The following is a 20,426-nucleotide window of genomic DNA, read 5'->3' on the forward strand; positions in this document are numbered from 1 at the left end:
TCTCTGACTGCAGGAGTTCACTTTTTTGCATGGAGTTTATGCTTACGCTGGCTGAGGCAGAATAGGTTCTGGTTTATAAATATCCTCTGAGGTTGGCTTAGCTGCAGTTTTAGAAAGGGAAAAAAAGCAATGAAGTATTACAGCAATTCTTTAATTTAAGAGTATAAAGCTCTATGAGAGTAAGTTATTTAGAAAGGATTTGGCCTGGGAATATCATGACAACCTGAGAAGAAAATCAATAGGAACAATCTTTGCGTTGGTGACTTAATAGTTTCTTCTCATAATATAGGGTCATTACCGCATTCAGCATGACTGAAATTAGATTGTCAGACTATTATGGGAGAAAGACGTACGCCTCATATTTTAATGATCATAGAAATGCTTTACACTCAGCATTAATCATTAGCTAAAGATCAGCAAGGTCAAAACAATGGCATCTTTATGGCAGGTCAGACACCTGGGGCCAAATGCCAACCCTGATAATAAAGCCAGTGGAGTTACGGATTTGGCTGATTGGCTAGGAAGGATGGTCTTGTGCTGAAGGCACTGGACATGGGGGGAAATGGCATTTTTTTTTGAACTCCTGAGATTGTGATTCTCCACTAACCCTCCTTCCTTTGACATCAACATTTCCAAAATTCATTAAAGTAAAATCATCTTTGCAATGACCAAAATTCAGCTTCTCTCGAGGAACATTTGAGTCTGAGAGCTGGGTGCAGGTCTGCCAAGCTGCCTGTTCTGCATCAGGGGTTGTTCAGCCTCTGCAAAACCCCAGATTATTCCCCACCACATGCTGTTCCCCATTTCCTACTGCAGGCCCTGATCCCAAGCCCACTGAAGTCATCGGGTTTTGAAGCAGGCCCCTAACCTCTTACCAGAGTGGGTCCAGCTGAGCAAGGAGAGCCTCCTCAGCCACATGCCACAGGATAAAAATGTGTAATGGAACCCTCAAGTATCAGGGCATAAACTAACCACTAGTTGCCTGGATCAGTGGTTCTCAACCTGCGCCCAATTAGCACACAGCTGAGGCCCAGCTGTGTGCTTAAAAAAAAAATCCGGGTCCTCGCTGCCCGACCCCATGCACAGCAAGGTCCAGGGTCCGGATCCCAACTGCCCAATCCCACATTTGGCAGGGCCTGGGGTCCCGGATGGCAGAGTCTGGGGTCCCGGCTGCCCGGCCCCGCTCTGTTGAGGGGCTATGGAGCGGGAGGGTGCTGGTAGGGTGACCAGACAGCAAATGTGAAAAATTGGGGTGGGGGTAGGGGGTAATAGGCGCCTGTGTAAGAAAAAGACCCAAAAATCGGGACTGTCTCTATAAAATCAGGACATCTGGTCACCCTAAGCGCTGGGCATAGGGGATTGTGGGGGGTTTTTGCAGGGGGTACTGTGGTTCTCAACCAGCAACCCACATAACACATTGTGGGCTACATATACGGCCCACAGTGATAAATAGGTTGAGAACAACTGGCCTGGATGAAGAAGAAATTTCCTCTGAAGTATCTGGTATCAACCACTGTCAGGGCTAGGATTACTATTTGTATTTCAGTAGTGCTAGAGGCTGTGCCAGGCACTGTACAAAGACATAGTGCAAATTGTCCCTGCCTCAAAGAGCTTGAAATCTAATTAGACAAGACAGATCAAAGATGGGAGGGGAAACGTAGGCACAGAGAGATAAAGCAACTTGATGAAGGTCACTCATACAGTGAATCAGCAGCCAAGCCTGGAAGAGGGCCTAGTTCAGCGGCCCAGCCAATGAACCATGCAGCCTCTCTGAAATGGGCTACTAGTCTGAGCCATTATGGCAGTTTCTATGTTACGGACTGTACTGTTGTGCTGACTCTGCACCGTGAATCCCGAGCAGTTTCCTGGACCCTCCGTGCCCCTCCCGTGAGTTTTCCATCAAAGACAAGGCTATAGCCCTAACTCTGGGAAATCGTGGGCTTAATTTTAATAGGGTTCTGCTGTAATAGTTGATGGCAATTGTAATAATAATAAAAATCTGTAGGATTTCTATAGTGCAGTCAGGACTTAAACCTGCCCTGCTGGAATGAATGGAAGTTTGACTTGGAAGGGAGGTAGGTCAGGCTAATGATCCACAGATCTCAGAGTGCTTTTTGCACACTACTAAATGTAGATCCACTTGCTATAAAACTGGACACTAGCCAGTACATCTTTATAACTGAATCCACCTTGAGGCAAAGTGTTCATTGACATGCTGCTTTCCATGGAAAACACTGATGGGAGAAAATGGAAACTACTCCATGCAATTGGAAGTGCCCAGCCCACATGCCAAAATCTATACTCAGTCCATAAAATAAATGTGCTCCATTTCTGTTTGCTAAATGCAATTACATATTTGTTATTGACACAGCAATTTAACTCCAGCACCTCTATTTGTTGTTGAATCAACAATTAAACTCCAGAGCCTCCATAGACAACAACAAAAAGTGATCTAGGTTTCACTGAAGGGACGAACTAAGTAATAATATACAAGCCCCTCTGTGGCGGGGGAGAGCCTGTGCAGTTTGGACTATTACTGGTGATTCCACTGATGTAAATTCTTAAGTGCAAAAACCAATGCGGATAATAAAGACAGAAGCTGTCATGTGCCTCTTAATAAATTGTATTGGAGAAGCGTCTCCATGCTGGAGCATATCAAGGGGTTCTTTATGCAAGCTGCCTAGTGGGTACCTAAAATACATCAAGACTACTAGATATCTAGGCCAGATTCTGCTGCCCTTAATTGTGTCGAATAGCATCTTTCTCCATGAGTACAACAATGAGACGGCTTGCGCAGTAAAGTGCTGTGCGGCATGATATCAGAACCTGGCCCCTAAGTAGCAAGTAGCAGATTCTGACAGCTGCTACAAGGCAGTCCTTGCTAAACATTTTTAAGTAGTAACTGCGGATATCATTTCCCCTGTGAAAGGAGCAACAGAGTTTTCTTTGCACTTGGGTACAATGGAGATGAGCATGTTAAAAATTGCTCAATGCACCAGCTTTGTGGCTGGTTCTCCTGCCTTCAGGGGAACTTTACCTCTTCTTCTTGCCACCTCTTTGCTACTCATGCAATATTGGCAGCAATACACAGGCAATATTAAATATGTATATTCTTTTGCACTGATTAACTCAGCTCCTTAGGTTAAAATGCAGATAGAATGATTCTTTCCAAAAGAAGCAATCACCTAAAGTGAATGGCTGTTCTCTGCCCTCAGGACTTTCCACTGTGGTTGGGGATCATTGCACATGTAAGACAAACTTGGATCTTCCCCTTGAATAAACCCATAGGACTTGCACAGCAAATCCTTCATCAACACATTGACTTCAATGGGAGATTGGCTCCTGGTGTGTAATGCCAACCCTGCGACCAACTTAGTAACACAGAGGCTGTGGACAGAATGGTAGCCTTAGGGTTGCTCTTCCTTGCTTTTGAATCATAGAATATCAGGGTTGGAAGGGACCTCAGGAGGTCATCTATCCAACCCCCTGCTCGAAGCAGGACCAATCCCCAGACAGATTTTTGTCCCATATCCCAAGTGGACCCTTCAAGGATTGAACTCATAAACCTGGGTTTAGCAGGCCAATGCTCAAACCACGACAGTGTTTTGTACATGGGCCCTGGTTTGTTGAACGCTTGCTTGTTAACAGTCTAAGTAGTAATAGATATGCTTGTCTAATTTCAACCTCCCCATATAATGTGGCTTCTAAAGTCCAGTCCAAGTTTTAGCATCACTGGGTTCATGTTCCACTTAAGGGATACTGTAGATATAAGGAACAGAGAATGGGGGGGAAATATGCATAAAAAAAATATATAGTCCAAGGTGTTCAAAAGTGACTCATGATTTTGGGTGCCTCAGGCTTTGGGTGCCTTACTTGAGACACCTTAAAGGGGCCTGATTTTTCAGAAGGTGCTGACTCCCGACCTCTGAAAATCAGGCCACTTTAAGGGCTCTTGAGCTGGGCCCACAGAATGACTAGTCACTTTTGAAAATCTCGGCCATAGTGGTTACACTGTGTATAGAGCACTCATACTAGTCAGGGGCTGGGTAGGTGTTTCAATTCCTAACACCCCGCACAAGCTTCCATTCACTTGGGGGCGGGGGACATTGTTTAAAAATTGAAAAAACACGCAGGCTGAAATCACAGGCAGAGAAAACTTTGGGAACTTGAACTGGGTTTGCAGGTCTGAGAGGGAAAGTTCAGAAAGCTGAACCTCACAGAATTCAGAGACTGTCCCTAGTTGAGACAGGCAGAGAGAGCAATGGTAGAACTCTAGGGAAATTGGCACAACAAGACTGTCTTGCTTTAGTTCCTCATGGATTGTAACTACCCATTTCTAGACTTTGAAGAGGTGAAATCATTGACCCAAATGACCTCCACGGCTCCTCTTTCATTGCTATAGTCTACAGCAGTGATTTTCTATATTTCATACCGAGGAAGGTTAATGCAGTGGACTTCACTAGGAGTTAAGTGCCTAACCTCCTTAGGTGCTTTGTAAATCCAACTGGGTGCTGATTTGTATCTTTGGGTGCCTAAATGCTTTTATAAATCTGGCCCTCTGTGTCTGCCGTGCCGATCTGTAAAATGCAAATAGTATTGTGAAGAATAATTAGTACTGAGAGACACTGTGGTTCAGTGGCCTGAGCAGTGGCCTGGGATTCAGGAGACCTGGACTCTATTCCTAGTTCTGTTGATGACTTGGTGTGATATCTTGGACCAGCTACTGCATCTCTCTTTCTTCTTGTCTCTTTAGACGGTAAGTTCTTCAGGGCAGGGACGCTTTCTCACCACAAGTGAAATCCTAGCCCCACTGAAATCAATAGCAAAATTCCTACAGTTGAAATCATTGACTTCATTGGGACCAGCATTTCGTCTTGTGTTTGTGCAGTGCCTCGTTCAGTGAGGCCTTGCTCTCATTTGGGTGGCACTGTCCTATAAATAATGATTTTTCTATAACACTGTACGTGTACATGGCACTTCACAATGTGTAGAACGTGACAAAGAACAGTACCCCAGCCCAGGAAAGCTCGTTACATAAAGGCACGAATGGATAAATTAGAGGAGAAAACAACAGAGGCAGGTACCATCCAGACAAAAGCGAGCAGCATGTGGTAATTGGAGCTAGGATGCTCTATGGAACAGCTGTGTTTTTCAGGAGCTCTTTGAAGGAGGAAAAAGAAGAGCTTGGCAGGCATTATTGAGAGGCTATTCCAAGCGAACGGGGTGGCAAATAAAATGTCTGAGACTTTGTAAGGCTGGGTTTAGCCGTGAGTGAAATATTACTGGCATTGTACAAACTCGTAGCAATAAGAATTTTTAATGGAAATCCTGACAGGCTTTTAATGATGGCGCCACACCAGGGGGCACTGTAATAAAAGGTGAAGTTCTTATCTTTTGGGTCACTTGTTCCGTGCTACCAGCTTTCACCCTGACAGATTGAACTTTATGTGTTAAATATTTAGACTGAAATGTTGCCAAGATGATATCACCTCTTTTCTCTGAACATTTCATGTGGGTTCCTCAAATACTGTACAATATAGCCTAAGGCAAATAGCAGCATGCATTACAGTGTGTGTGTGTGTGTGTGTGTGTGTGTGTGTGTGTGTGTGTGTGTGTGTGTGTGTGTGTGTGTGTGTGTGTGTGTGTGTGTGTGTGTGTTTTAACACCTCAGCCCTCATTACAATGAGTAATAAGCAGTCTCCTGTTGCTAATGTAACTAACTAAGTACCTCTTTTCTTCTCTTGTCAGGGGACATTTAAACTGGCTTCAGCTGGACCGTAGAGTGCTAGAACATGACTTCCCCAAAAAGTCAGGGCCAGTTGTTTTGTACTTCTGTGTCAGGTAAGTGTGTGATTGCCAGCAGGCCCCATGACACACAATTAAAAGGACGCATTTCCTAGAGGTCAGCAAAGTGGGCCTTTCTGTTCTTGTTTTGCTTTTCATAAAAGATGCATGTAAAAATAACAGTAATCGTTTACCGAGGCGCTTTTTGATCTGGATGTCATTCTTCTTTTGTTCACACCAGTGTCAATTAGGAGTAACCCCCTTGTAGTCAGTGGAGTTACACAGAGGGAAATCCAGTGTGAGGGGAAATCAGGCCCTATATCTTTTGTATGTTAAGAGCAAGTCAGTCTACACTACAAAATTAAATCAGCCTAAGTTACGCCACCATACAGCCACTGCAGTAATTACATCGGTTTTATACGTCCACACTACACTCCTTGTGTCGGAGGTGTGCGTCCTCACCAGGAGCACTTGCACCAATTTACCTGCCAGTGTGGGGCAACATAACCCCTAAGTTGTCTTTTCAATGCACTCACTGCCATTCATGAAACTTCGATTACAGGGAAAGAGGGGAGAAGGCAGACTTTGTTCTATATCTTTGATATCTGAAGTTGCAGGTTCAATGTTAGAACTGTGCTAGGTCCGATTAAGGCTATGACTGCCAGTGGTTCAAGAGAAGTTCTGGTGGCTTTTATGTTTGTAGGTTACTTCACATGTGGCAGCTTTGGCTGTTTGGAGCTAGAGATGGGCCCGGATCCATAAACCCCCGCTACGTGCAGAGCCACCTCTGTTTAGAAATAAATCAGTCGGTTAGGCCGTTTCTATAAAGGTGCTAACCGTGAATGCACAAATGAATTCCTGTAGAAAATCTAAGATATATAGTGATAGTTGGTGGTAATGGTCCAATACTACAACTTTCAAGAGTATTACTATAGGCCCAAATTCAGAAGTTCTTACTTGGCAAAAATCCCACTGAAGAAATTGGGAATTTTGCCTCAGCAAACACTGAATAAGCACTTCAGAATTTTAGACCCAGGGTGTATTGGGCCCATTGCTACAAATAAATAATAATAAACACATGGACCTACTGTAGTATTAATTTTGTTGTAAGGGTTAGTTCAAAAAACAACTAGATAAATTCATGGAGGATAGGTCCATCAATGGCTGTTAGCCAAGATGGGCAGGGATGGTGTCCCTAGCCTCTGTTTGCCAGAGGCTGCGATTGGGTGGCAGGAGATGGATCACTTGGTGGTTGCCTGTTCTCTTCATTCCCTTTGGGACACCTGGCTTTGGCCGCTGTCAGAAGACAGGATACTGGGCTAGATGGACCTTTGGTCTGACCCACTATAGCTGTTCTTATGTTAAAAACAACAAGTGTTACCCTATAGATCTTGTGAAAACCCTCAACTGATGTCGTAGGGCAGTGTATTGTAACCAAGAGACCATTCCACTGCAGGTGAGGAAAGAAACATCCTTAGAGCTGTGGATCAGTACAGTAGGTCAGCATTAAATGAAGGGCCTCAGGTATTTCTGTGACCACTGGCGAAAAGTCAGTGTTCAGAGGCCAGCGATGTACACTGAGCAGTGGGCTCCACCATCCCCTGTGGTAATAATGAGTACATTCAGCTATAACATGAAATGTAGCGGGATACCAGCAGGCTCAAGAGACAGCAGTGGGTTTTACTTACCTTCATTTTACTATCTAGCTGCAGCCCATTTGTGCATCAGAGGTCTATAGCAAGGTGTAAAGGCTCTCTAGCAGGCAAAGGGTTATTGCATTCCTGCCTATCCCATGGCTGATCCCAGCTGAAAGAAAGCGGTGGCTGCTGCAAAGGGGGCAATAGACAGAAAGGTTTGTCCTCTCCACTGCTAGCTGGTGGAAGCAGGAAAGGCTCCAGGCATTGGTTGCCCAGTACTTTTGAGTTGGTTTGTTCTGGTTTTGAGCCCTGAAGAAAGGGGTTGGAAGAGTCTTTAATTTTCCTTCCCCATCTAATGAATGTACGTTGGTTTACCTGGCCTTCTACTGCTAGTAGCTAAAGGAGATCCTTCCTTAATCAAGCGGTTAGGGTCTGTGTTCTATCCCCTCTGTCACTGCCAAGTCCCGGCTGGTCATGGGGTGCCATACAGAGACAACCACGAAGTTTCCCCTAGGTGTCTGCAGCTTTGTTACTCCTTAATGTATATGGTGTTAGTGGTGTTAGTGACGCCATCATTGCAGAAGTTTGAATGTGCTTGCAAATATGTCTCTTGTATTATCGCTGCTGTATACTTACAATGGACAGAGCCTGGCTTAACACGGGGACCCTAATCCAGGATATCAACGTGACTAATTCAGTGCACCGGATCTTCATTACAGAGAATTCTGTTTACCAGTATTTAAGGAGCATGTGTTTAGTCCTCTAATATTTTTAATGTGTCATTTGCCCAGGATGAGAAACCAGTAAAGACCTGGATAAAAAATGGTAAAATAGTAATTTGAGGGAAGGGGAAACTAAGGTAGAACTCCTGTATTTCATGTGAAAATCCTCATTTTTGTTATCTTTAAAATGCCTGCAGCAGTTCTGATGGGTCAAGTGCCAACCTGAGACATTTCACTGTCTAAATTGCTCCAAATTTAGATTTAAAAAAGAAGTTTTGGGCGGAGAGGAAAAGAGACCCTGCAGAGTGAGAGTATGAAAAACAGTAACATCTTTGTCAAGGAGAATTTCTCTACCTTTTAATTAATCTGAACTCTCTGGAATAATGCTACAGCCCCACCCTCATGACACAGCACAGTGTTTCTCCTAAGACCTGCCTTGTGTTCTTGCACTTTCCCATTACATTACCAAGAATCTGCTCTGACATGCCTCCCTGTGGAAATCAGTGGGTTAGTCATGGTTGTATTTGTTCCCAAGGGCCCAATTTTGTCCTCAGACCCACTTAGGCAACTCCCACTGAAGTCAGTGTCTCTCTCTTAGGTTTCTATACAGTACTTCTCGGTAAGGTTTCGAATGGGCAATGCACTGAGGGGGCGGGACTGGTTGGTCAGATGCGAACTGCCCCACGCTATCACTGTGCAATATTATGTTATGCTGCTGTGTGTTCATACGCATGTATAGAGCATCATAAGCCCACATGGTGTTTTACAAACAGATAAAACCTTTTCCCGGTCCCAAAGAGCCTTACAATACAAATAAGGCAGAAAAAAATGAGATGTAGGACAAAGATCCAGGATAGGGAGTGTATGGAGAGGACTGATAAGGAGAAAGAGGCAGGAGGGATTGGTTGCAGAGGTAGATTTTGGGGATATATTTGAGAGCCAGAGAAACTGTACGACACACAGAGAGCAGCATGTCAGAAGCCGTGAAGCTAAGTTTAGGAAAGAGAGACCGCAACATCAGACAGGTGAGGGCATTAAGAGGCAAGACACAGTGAGTCAATGGAGGATTCAAAGAGTATAGGGAGTGATGTGATCTATGCAAAGGGAAAGGAAGATGTAGCAGCACTGTGGTCTCACTTGGAGATGCAGGAGGAAGAATTCAGAGATGGGGTCCCCGGAGATAAGTAGGTCACCGTATTCTGGGTGAGAGAGGACCAGGACCCAGATAAGTGGACCATTAGAAAGTGATTTGCAATCCCCAGCCAGAAACAATGGTCTGGATGTCATGGGAGGTTAGTAATTCCTAGTCAGGGAATATGTGAGCAGGGAATAGATAGTGCGTGAATGGTTTATCTTTTGGAGATTCATTTTAGTTTTATTAATTGACATGAAGAAACAGTCAGTAGAACTCATTCCTTTCTCCAGTGCAATGTCCCTTTGGTGAGGATACCCATCCCAGGGGTACCTCTGCTCATTACGCCGCAGCCATTAATCATTCTCTGCAGAAGTAGCTATGCTAAATCAGAATCTTCATCCTGTGGCATGTGCTGCTGCTGCGGGAGGACCTGCGGTGCTGCGAAGGAATCAGTAACACTCCAGCCCCGTCGAAGCCAATAACTCGTATCTATGGCAGAGCTGTGGTCCCCCAAAGGAATGTCCATTTCAGATGAAGCCTGCAGTGGAGGTTGATTGTTACCAGCTGGGTTAACTCAGCATGGGAAGGGATGTCAGAAACCCTAGACATAGCAAGGGAGGGTTGCACTCCTGGGTAACTAGGGCTACTGTAGAACAAAATGGCTTCGAGTGTACGGTAATATGCCTCAATGAAATCCATAGCACAAGGTTCAGATGTGTTGTTGTCTGTAATTTAGCTTTCCCTTGAACTCTGTCCACACTGGAGATTTTCCCTGAGTCCAGCCATTGCTGGCTCAGTATAGCTGCCCCAGGGTGACCCCTAGTGTACACAAGACAGACCACTATAAGATGCCGCTTATGCTGGTTTCAAGCACAGGTTAGCTCCACCAGTACTAATAGTGGCTTTGCCAGTCAACACTGAGGGCTTGCATGGCTGGCTGGCCGTGAATGTCTGGCATCAGGGTAAATATCCAGAGCTGACAAGGCCTTAGGCTGCTTTAATTTTTCAATCTTTGCCAAGTCCAGTGTTTAAAACAATATTCCACCATTAGAAAAGGGCTGATATCAAAACCATTGGGGCGTGGCTGTCACTGCAGAAGGGTGAGAATGAACTACTAATGAATGCAGTGTCCGTGGGGCTAGATAGACCTTTCCTCTTGTTGCCGAAACGCCCCATCGCTCCCAGTGCCGGCTAGAGGATTAATATGGGACATTGTTCCCTTGGGGTCTGAGTCCTCAACCTTGCTTGAGTCACTTACGCAGCGATCACAACGCATCATTGTTATGTGTGTCATTCACGTCTGCTGGTTTTCTCTTGTCTTTGAGAAATTAGATTGGGGGTGGTGCTGACGGCAGCCTGCTGTGTTGTGAATATAGAGAAGTGAATATAACCGCACTAAATTAATCAGAGCAATTTATTCATCTCACATAAAATGGGTTCCGTTTGTCCATCTAAGGTGTTTGCCATGGGAAAGAACTGAAAGTAACATTCAGAGGTTTTCCCTTTTTTGGGTGAGCGGAGGGGGATTAGCGATGATAGCTCCCAAATACATTTCTGGACCAGGCTGTAAGGCTGGAGAAAGGGAGGCAGGAAACCGGTGTTTAGGTGAGAGTGGACGGTTTATAGTGCAATGCCTCATTTCATTGCATTGCCAGACGTTCCTTCTCCCCTCAGGGCCTGTCTCTCTCTCTCTCTCTTATGCCCACTGAGGTCAGATAGAAGCAGCATTCACAGAGATCGGGGCTAAAGGGCTAATATGAGATATTGGTTAAAACGGGACAATCAAAATAAGTCAGTTTCACAATCCAGGGAGCAGTGCTTTCCCATTGTATTTTAATGGAAACGCAGCAGATACTTATAGACTCATAGACTCTAAGGTCAGAAGGGACCATTATGATCATCTAGTCTGACCTCCTGCACAAAGCAGGCCACAGAATCCTACCCATCCACTTCTATAACAAACCCTTAACCTATGTCTGAGTTATTGAAGTCTCCAAATTGTGGTTTGAAGACCTCAAGCTGTAGAGAATCCTCCAGCAAGCGACTCATGCCCCATGCTGCAGAGGAAGGCGAAAAACCTCCAGGGCCTCTGCCAATCTGCCCTGGAGGAAAATTCCTTCCCGACACCAAATATGGCGATCAGTTAAACCCTGAGCATGTGGGCAAGACTCACCCGCCAGCACCCAGGAAAGAATTCTCTGCAGCAACTCAGATCCTGTCCCATCTAACATCCCAACATACGCTTCACCTGCCGTTGTACCTATTGCAGTAGAACCCAGAGGCCCCCTTATGCTAGGCTCTGGCCATACACAAAGGAAGAGCCAGTCCCTGCCCCAGATTGCTTACAGTCTAAATAGACAGGACAAAGGGAATGTTTGACCCCAGCAGGCAAGGTCCCTAAGGTACCAACCACCAGACTAAGCATAGGAGGCATTCCCCCTCCCTGTGCTGGGAGCTGTGGGGTCACCCTCTCTCTGCCCCAATACACCCCAACATCCCATCTGCACCTGGAGCTGTGGGCGGGAAGGTGCTGGAGCCAGCTTAATCAGCTCTGTGCCTATGGGGAATCCACAGCACCAGACCTGTAGCCAGTTTCTGCTCAGGTCGGTGGGGCATGGCAGGGGGGGAATAGACTCTACCCTCATGTCTCGTTATGTCTGTACAATACCGTGCACAGCTATGATGCTATAATATAAATAACAGTAACAATGAAACTTTGTTAATCCTGTATTCATGACCAGGTCCAACCTAGCTGCCAACCCAGGTTCCCCATGATTGGACGTGCCTCTTCCACAAGGCTGGCTAAACTATGCCATAATCCAGATTTTCCACAGCTGCATGTATCCAGGGTTCTTTGTACAGTGTGCACCAGGCCTGTCTGTGCTAAGGGAAAAAGCTTGGCGCTCACACGAGTGAATACACAGCTTGTCTAGCCACAGTGTATAAATACAGTAACTCAGACTTTGTTTGCATCTTGCTGAAAGCAAAAAGACCCTGCAATTTATCACTGCCTTCCCAGGATGGCCCCACGTTTTAGGCACCATGGGGAAGGTGTAATAAATGGCCTGTGGGAAAGCTCCACTCCTCTGAGTCTGTTTTAAGGCTTGAGAAACTTCCGTCCAGAAGATTTACTTGTGTGAGGACTGACCTTTGCTTGAGCAAAGGAACTAACGGAGACTCTGCGACTTAACACACATTTCTGTGTTCTGGGCACAGCCATCCATTAAACACATATCTTAAAAGCAGTTTCACTCTAGAGTCCCATAAAGTAATTTCTGCTTTTTTGCTAAACTGGGAATGCATTTATATAAGTGAGCTGTGTTTAGAAAAAGGGATAAGTAGTTTTCACTTTTTCCTTTACAGTGAGTCTTTCAGCAAACAAAACGTAAAATAAAAACCCAATCCTAGAAGCCACATTTTGAAGTTTTAAGTGTTGGCAAGATTGTGTGGCGTTTATGAAGCTCTTAGTTAATGTAGTGAGAGGCACTATACAAAAACAATAGATGAGCAAGCTGTCAGTATGAGATTTGTACCTATTTTATCTAAATTAATACTTAAACTAACGCATTAATACAGAGACTTTGAGTTGGTCAAAATCACACAGTCACCACCTCCACTGCCCTACCCCATGTGGAGTTATAGCTGTACAAAGTGGGTATGCAGTGCTGCCACCTGTATAAGCAAGTGGGTAGATCTTATTTGAGAGTGTTTCATTCAAGGCATATTACACGAGGTGCAAGGCACTGGAAACACTGATCCCATGAGTCAGTAACAGCTAGGAATAGAAACCAGACATTCTGAGCTCTAAACCAGACCAGCTTCAAAGGGTGAAACCCTGACCGCATTGAGATAAATGGCAAAGCTGACATTGGCTTCAGTGGGACCAGGATTTCACCCGAAAGATCTCTGGTCAGTGTGCCCATCTGTAAAATGGATACATGAATTACATCAAAGGGTGTTTTGAAGTTAAAGTGATTAAACTTCTAAAATGCTTTGAGATCTTCAGATGAAAAGTGCTCCATAGGTGCAAAGCAGGGGTGTTACGAAGTACAGGGCACCATCTCAGGTACCTCTGTGGTTGGGAAGTCACTGTTAGTGGAAGAACTAAGACTACCTGACTTGGAAATCAAACAATGAGCCATGGAGTTTAAGACACAGCATGGAAAATTCCCATTCAGACCCTCCTTTTCCGGTTAGATTCTGTTGTAAATTGGCCGCTGGAGAGGAGATGGGGAAGGTGATCATTTGCACTAGCCCTGCCTTCTAGTCCTCAGTACCTGCTCAGCCAATCGCTCCCTCCAGCAACGTGTCTGTGCCTGTGGGAAGTCCCCAGCACCAGAGTCAGGTGCAGAGTCAGGGATCCAGGATGCCGTTCAGGGACAACCCCCTCTGGCCAGAACACACCTTGCTACTTCGTGCTGCTTAGTCATTTTTCATCAGGTGATTCTGGCAGGTCTACGCTCAGCACAGCTGGGAGACTCACTAGAGTCAGTGCCTAGGCACAGGCTGCTTGATTTCACACCTGAATATTGTAGTGGAACGAGCACCTGCCTGAAACACCTCCTAATTCCTCCCTTCTCACCGGGCCATGGAACTGTAGCTTTTACAATGGTACATTTATCTAGAACCTCTGATCATCTCTATCAGCGCAGCCCTGCTCCTTTAAGGGGGGTTCCATTGGGAAATATGCAGCCTGAGGCTATATCTAACCCACTCCTCTCACCAGTGGGTGCTGGAAGGAACAATGCATGTGCCCCCATACAGGTATTTGGCCCACCTGTTCCTTCCTCCCAGACCATCCCCTCCCATTGTGGTTTCTGGGCCCAAAGAACCCCTTTCCCTGGCCCATGGAAGGCTATGGGGCGAATGCTGCCCCTGAGGTGGCTGACCACCCCACCCTCCCCACACACACACTTCCACAGGGTGAGGGGAAGATGTGGATATGGCTCACTGAAGCCAATGGGGGTCGTTCCATTGGCTTCAGTGGCTTTTGGATCGGGACTATGTAGATCCCCTTCAACATGCAGTTCCAAAGGGTGTCTGGCCCTAAGTAATCAGAACTCACGCTGCCCCTGTGAAGTAGGCCCCTCCCAGTCAGTTTGTATTAATCTCCCCATTTTACAGACGGTTAAACTGTAGCACAGAGAGATTAAGAGATCTTCCCAAGCCACCCCGCACATCAGTAACAAAGCTGAGACCCAAGGCTCCCAGGTCCCAGCACGGTCTGCCCCAGCCGCTAGATGCATTTTTGTCAGTCCTCCAAAAATGGTGTAAGTATGGAAAACGTGCAGTGGCTTGATAGCATGTGATACAGGCAGAGGATAGGGAGGGGGAAAAACACATTAGCTCTGGTCAAATAATAGCCCCAGCTTTCTAGGCTCAAATTTCTCTCTTAGTAGGATTGCATTCACCTTCAGAGTAGAACTAAATGTTGCAGCCATCATGTGAGGAAATGAAAGCAGACAAGGCTCCCTCTTCCCGAGCCCCATCTCCCCCGTACTAAATTGCCCATCATTAGCTTTGATCCCTGGTATCGGGGATGGAATGAGAACAGCGCCATGTGAGAGGCTGGAACTCCACTTTCCCCGCCTTCAAAGGAGGGAGGCATTCAGTGTTAAAATTGCTGTGAGGGTTCTGCCGGAGAGAGGAGATGGAAGGGGCTCTCGCTGCTTTGGATTTTCATATTTGTTTCTGTCTGATTACTTAGCAGATCTGCAGCAGGGTCATTTTTCCCTCCCAAGGAACACCGCGTACTTTAAATGTCAACGCTGAAAGTGTGCCTCCATGAACATTAACACATGGGGTTTGAACATAAAAGCAGCCCAGCAGCCCGAGCTGTCTAAGATAATCATTTACCACAAGATGCTAGGTGTAACAGCATCTCCATCTGATGTGCACATACATATCATTTATTTTTGCAGAGAGCAAATTGTCCCGTTCTCTATATATTATCCACTGAGGTTTTAAATGACATGGCAGGGAAACTACAGGCCAGATCCAAAGCTCTGCAAATGGGTAGCTCTCCCCATTCAAGGAAGTGGACACTGTATCCAAATTTATCCATTACTTTGCTGATAAACCTGAGCGTCTCTGCTTCTTTGAGAGCTTTGCACGGCATCCCACTGAGAATAGAAATGTTCATAGATTTTTTAGGCCAGCAGGGTGTGTTTTGCCCTTGTCCAGTGCCTTCCATCCTAGGAGCTGAATGTACTACACAATAGAGCTGATGGAAAGAAGGGAAGTATATAGGTTAGAAAGAAACAAAAAAAATGTTCTTTTGTTTGGAACTTTTCACAGGATTTTTTTCCAGATTTCTTAATTTTTTGTTTGCTTCAGTGGGGAATAGAATGCACTCTCTCTCCAACTGTATTTCTCTCCCCCTCACTCCCTATTAAAGAATATAAAATGGGAGGAAAGAAGTGAAAAAGTAAGTGAGTTATTTTTCCCCACCGAAGCGGACAGAGTACTTTTGAAAGTGTTTGAAAACTATTCAATCATTTTCCCAAAAAATTCTTTTCAGATTTTCTTGCAAATGAAAAACGTTGACTAAAAAAGGAAAAATCTGTACCATTTTTGTCCAAAAAGCCAAGTTTCATCCCATAAACCTTTTTTGACCGCCTCTGTGCATAAGCATGAGTTAAGCTTCACAACAACCCGGAGAAGTAGGGAAGTGTTATTCTTAAACACACGCTACCTTTGGGCAAACTGAGTCACACACATATTAAATAATGTGTGTACTCATGCCCAGTTAAATTCCTCCATATTTGAATGTAGATCCTGGACACATACCATGGCAATGCATTATTACCGACTGGCAATTCTACCTAAACTGCTAGTAAAGAGATACAGATCGTGTTATAGATACCGATCTCAAACACTAGGAATAATGCATTCAGATGAACAGTAGGTGACTAGAGAGCTACTAGTTTGAACTGATAGAACCTTTTGCTGATTGGTTGTCGAACCCAACATGGATCCTGTGATGTCAAGTGTCTATTTTAGCAGAAAGGCCCTGAATTAGGTGGGCCATTAGGGCAGAATTGCCCTCTCGATCCTAGAGGTTTCCCCTGCAGGTGTTGAGGCTCGTTGGATGGGAAGCTTGCTGCCTGTGCTGTACTTGCTTCATGGACATAGAGGTCTAGCCACCAGGGCTGTCAAGCAAGCACCATGCACCCGTATGAAACTCACACACCCAGGGTTGGGTTTTTATACAAGGTTGAACAAAGGATCAGCTAAATAATCAGAGGCAATGGAGTCTGGGGACGAGGGGCTCTCTCAGGAGGCACTCAACCCCTTGCGAAATCAGGCACTTTAATGATGAGATAATGGGACAGGGGGCAGATTTTCAAAGGCACCTAACTCCTCTTGAACGTTAATGGGAGTTAGACGCCTAATTGCCATTCATGCCTTTGACTGTCTTCTCCTCCTCCCACTCCCATCTTCCCATCCTCAGCTCTTATAACTCTGCATAACTCCAGTGAAGTCCATGCAGCTATGCCAATTTCCATCAGCCGAAGATCTGGGATTTCTACAGTTGCTTGTAATAAACACTTGAACAGAAATGTGTTTTGGCTGGTTGAGATACGAATTGCCATTGATCACTGCATGGCATGTCTGAGGCTTTGCTGTTTAAGTGCGAGTTGCTAATGTTTAACATGACCATGGTCTGATCCGAGCCAGAGGTTCACTCCCAACTAATAGATTTTAGTGCTGTTGAAATTTTAAACGGTTCAGATGTGGTGGATTCAGAAATCCTCCAATATCTATTACATCACTCACTATAATCTTCCTGCCAGTGAAAGGTAGCAGTCAAGACAAGCTCTTTGTGTTCATTACACAGTGCAATATTCACTGGTCCATTTAATTAATGCTTAGAAAATGTATTTGGTGAAGTATGTGACAAGGGAATGGGGACAGGGAGAAACAGGATTGTAATTCATGTGATCTTTTTCATGTAGATTGTGAAGTCAAACCCCTCCCCAAAAGCCCTTTGGAGATTTCATGCCACCTGCTCTAAGAGTGGGGAACTACACTGTCCTTGAAACACTTACTGGCCAGTGGAAACACTGGAATTAGCTGTCTAATGTAGTATTCTTTATTGATTGTATTACAGTAGCATGTAGATCCCCAACCTAGATGGGGGCCGGATTGTGCTAGGCACTATCCAAAAAGAGATGCCTTTCTAAAAGCTATGCTCAAGGTCAGCTAGAAGTTATGGGCTTGATACTGGGGTCATACTGGGTAATATTCTTGGCCTGTGTGACGCAGGAAGTCCAACTAGATGATCTGCATGGTCCATTCTGATTTAAAATGGATGAATATGTGAAGATACAGTAAAAGTCCCTGCCCAGAAGAGATTACAATCTAAATAGACAAGGGGTGGGAGAAAGAAGTAATATAATCCCTATTCTACAGACCGGGACCAATAGCACGGAGAGAAAGAGTTGCTCAGGGTCATACAGAAAGCCTGTGGCAGAGTCAGGAATTGAATCCAAATCACCAGAGTTTTAGTTCAGTGCTTTAACCACAGGGCCAGTCTTCCTCCCTGCTTCATCAGAGCGATTCGGTCATTGCGAAGTGTATTCTCCTTCTGTGTATTTGGAAATATGGATGGTGGAAGAAGGGTTCATAACCAGTGTGCGCACACAAAAAATAAAAGTGCCTTCCCCTACCTCCGTACTTGTTCCAGTGCTGGCTGTGAATTCAAAGGAATGAGCTGCAGTTCTGGTATTCTGAGCACATGAGTTCTCTGCACAGATCTATTTTCTTTTAAATAATAACAGCAGTTTCCCTGTGCACATGTATTGTATTATCGAGGGGTACGTCTGCTCCGGCGCCTTCCCAGAATACATTACACCAGGCAGGTCACTTGAGAACTGGGTTTTCTTTGTGCATCTAAAGTATCCTGTGCGAGCTCTCAGTTATGCAGGGACTCCCTTTTACACAGCAAAGGGGTTTGTATGTGCCCACATCGTTGCAGCTTCAAGAAATGCAACACTGACCCCTAGCGTTGAGCGGCAGGTTCTTGTTTTTTGAGCTAACATGCTAACAAGGATCTCTGGCAGTGCTACAAACGCCACTGGGGATCTGAAAATCAAGTCCTTCCCTCTTCGTACCTCAGCATCAGTAAGAAAGATCACACAATCAGCATTTAGCCGTGATGCGTGGGGTAGAATTTAGGTCTCCGTTCCATGGTATTGGCTCTCCGGCACCAGCAACAGCAATCATTTTGTCAGTGATTTCAGCAGCTGGGACTTAAGATGCATGCAGAGAGCAGACAGAATGAGAAGGTGCCTGTTTTACACAGTTCCTTTTCAGGACATAGCTGAATGTGTAAAACAGTTTGTATAAGCAGCAAAGAATCCTGTGGCACCTTATAGACTAACAGACGTTTTGCAGCATGAGCTTTCGTGGGTGAATACCCACTTCTTCGGTTGCATAGCTCATGCTGCAAAACGTCTGTTAGTCTATAAGGTGCCACAGGATTCTTTGCTGCTTCTACAGAACCAGACTAACACGGCTACCCCTCTGATATTTGACAGTTTGTATAATATGGCAAGAGAGAAGCAGTTTTGAAGGGTCTTCGGAGGAGACTCAGGATTGTGGATTGCTGTTTCCGAATGTGCATATTGCAGTGGTACCCATCACCCTAGTCAAGGTCAGAGCCCCACTCTGGTTTAGAGTGGCACTGTATAAGCACCTGCAAAGAGCTTACAAATTAAGGCCCCCAATCCTGCTATTTACCATGGGCAGATCCTTGTGTGTAGCCCCTCGGACTTCAGTGGGGCTCCTCGGAGGCATAGATCAGCTGGGAGGGTCAGGGTTTAAGACTTCACTGAAGTTGGACCAGCTTAAATCAGCACTGAATTTAAACTTGCATTTTTAAAGGGTCTTTCTTTTTCTGCTAGATCCTGATTGTACAGACAGCACTTCCCTGGCACATTCCCACTTGTAATTGCCTCTGGTGCAGTTTGTAGTGTAGTTTAGATGGGCGCTGTTTCTGCCATTGTACTGCAATTTAAAAATCAGCATGAACCAGAGTGGACAGAAGTATGATTTGATTTTTTTCCCTTTCAGTGACAATACAGAATACATACAGTATGTGCTTTAATCGGTATTTGAATCCAGAGTATATATATATATATATATTTTCTCTCGCTATAGTAATGTTAGAAGCACATATGGTACAAGTATAATTATACAAAAATAGCTTTGGGTTTTAATGCATCACACAACTTATTAAGGGTTAGATCCTGTGCCCACTGAAACCAATGAAAAGCTCCTGTGGACTTCAGTAGTACAGAATTCAGGCCCCAAAACAATAGAGAGGAGAATTCCATTTATGGCAAGTAAATAGAGCCCTGCACGGATACAAAATTTGTATCTGCATCCAATCTGCGATCCGTAAGCATGGTCCGTGGATATAAAGCAAATACCGGTGGAATTGCAGGTATCTACAAATAAAATCTGTTTGAGTGTGTTTTTGGGGGGGGGTTCAGAGTAGCAGCCGTGTTAGTCTGTATCCGCAAAAAGAACAGGAGTACTTGTGGCACCTTAGAGACTAACAAATTTATTTTTGGGGGGGTTAGCGGTAAGGATTTGGCCAAACAAGTTTCTTCTGTATATTCAGGAATCATTTCACCCATTACTAAACTGCAACCACTTCTGGGTTAGAATGCAGCCAGTTCTTAACAGCGCCCAGCAATGCTTCCCAGCGTCTTAGGGCAGGGAGTGAAAAAGATGAACCAACCAAGACTGCAGAGAAAGTTTAGCTAGGTATAAATATAGATAGCTATAAATCCAACACAGAAATAAAATAATGCACTTGGCAATCCTTTTCCTTTCAGCACGGTCAGGATTTATACACACAGTTATGCTGAATAATCAGGTCTTAAAGGACACACAAATCTCTCACCAAACCATAGGATCCTCACTATAAACAAAGGAACTTCCTCAGTCCTCATGTTTTTATTGATCACATTTTTCATGTTATCAAAGTCTAATGGTAAGTTTCCTGTGTGGCTCATCTCTCTGTCCCTTTCCTTTTCAGGTTCTACATTGAGAGCATATCTTATTTAAAGGATAATGCCACCATCGAGTTGTTTTTCTTGAATGCAAAGTCCTGTATTTACAAGGTAAGGACTCCTT

At 44.8% G+C, this 20,426-nt stretch overlaps 1 protein-coding gene across 1 annotated transcript in view; it reads left to right on the plus strand.

The window, feature by feature from the left end:
* The window catches only part of FRMD4A (FERM domain containing 4A), a 273,747-nt gene that overhangs the window by 140,781 nt on the left and 112,540 nt on the right, over nt 1-20,426 (plus strand). The window contains exons 4-5 of the mRNA XM_039519348.1: nt 5,749-5,841; nt 20,329-20,413. Coding sequence (XP_039375282.1) covers nt 5,749-5,841; nt 20,329-20,413 — 178 coding nt within the window. The remainder of the gene's footprint in view (nt 1-5,748; nt 5,842-20,328; nt 20,414-20,426) is intronic.

This window comes from Mauremys reevesii, linkage group 1 (assembly GCF_016161935.1).
Source record: "Mauremys reevesii isolate NIE-2019 linkage group 1, ASM1616193v1, whole genome shotgun sequence".
Classification (NCBI taxonomy): domain Eukaryota; kingdom Metazoa; phylum Chordata; order Testudines; family Geoemydidae; genus Mauremys; species Mauremys reevesii.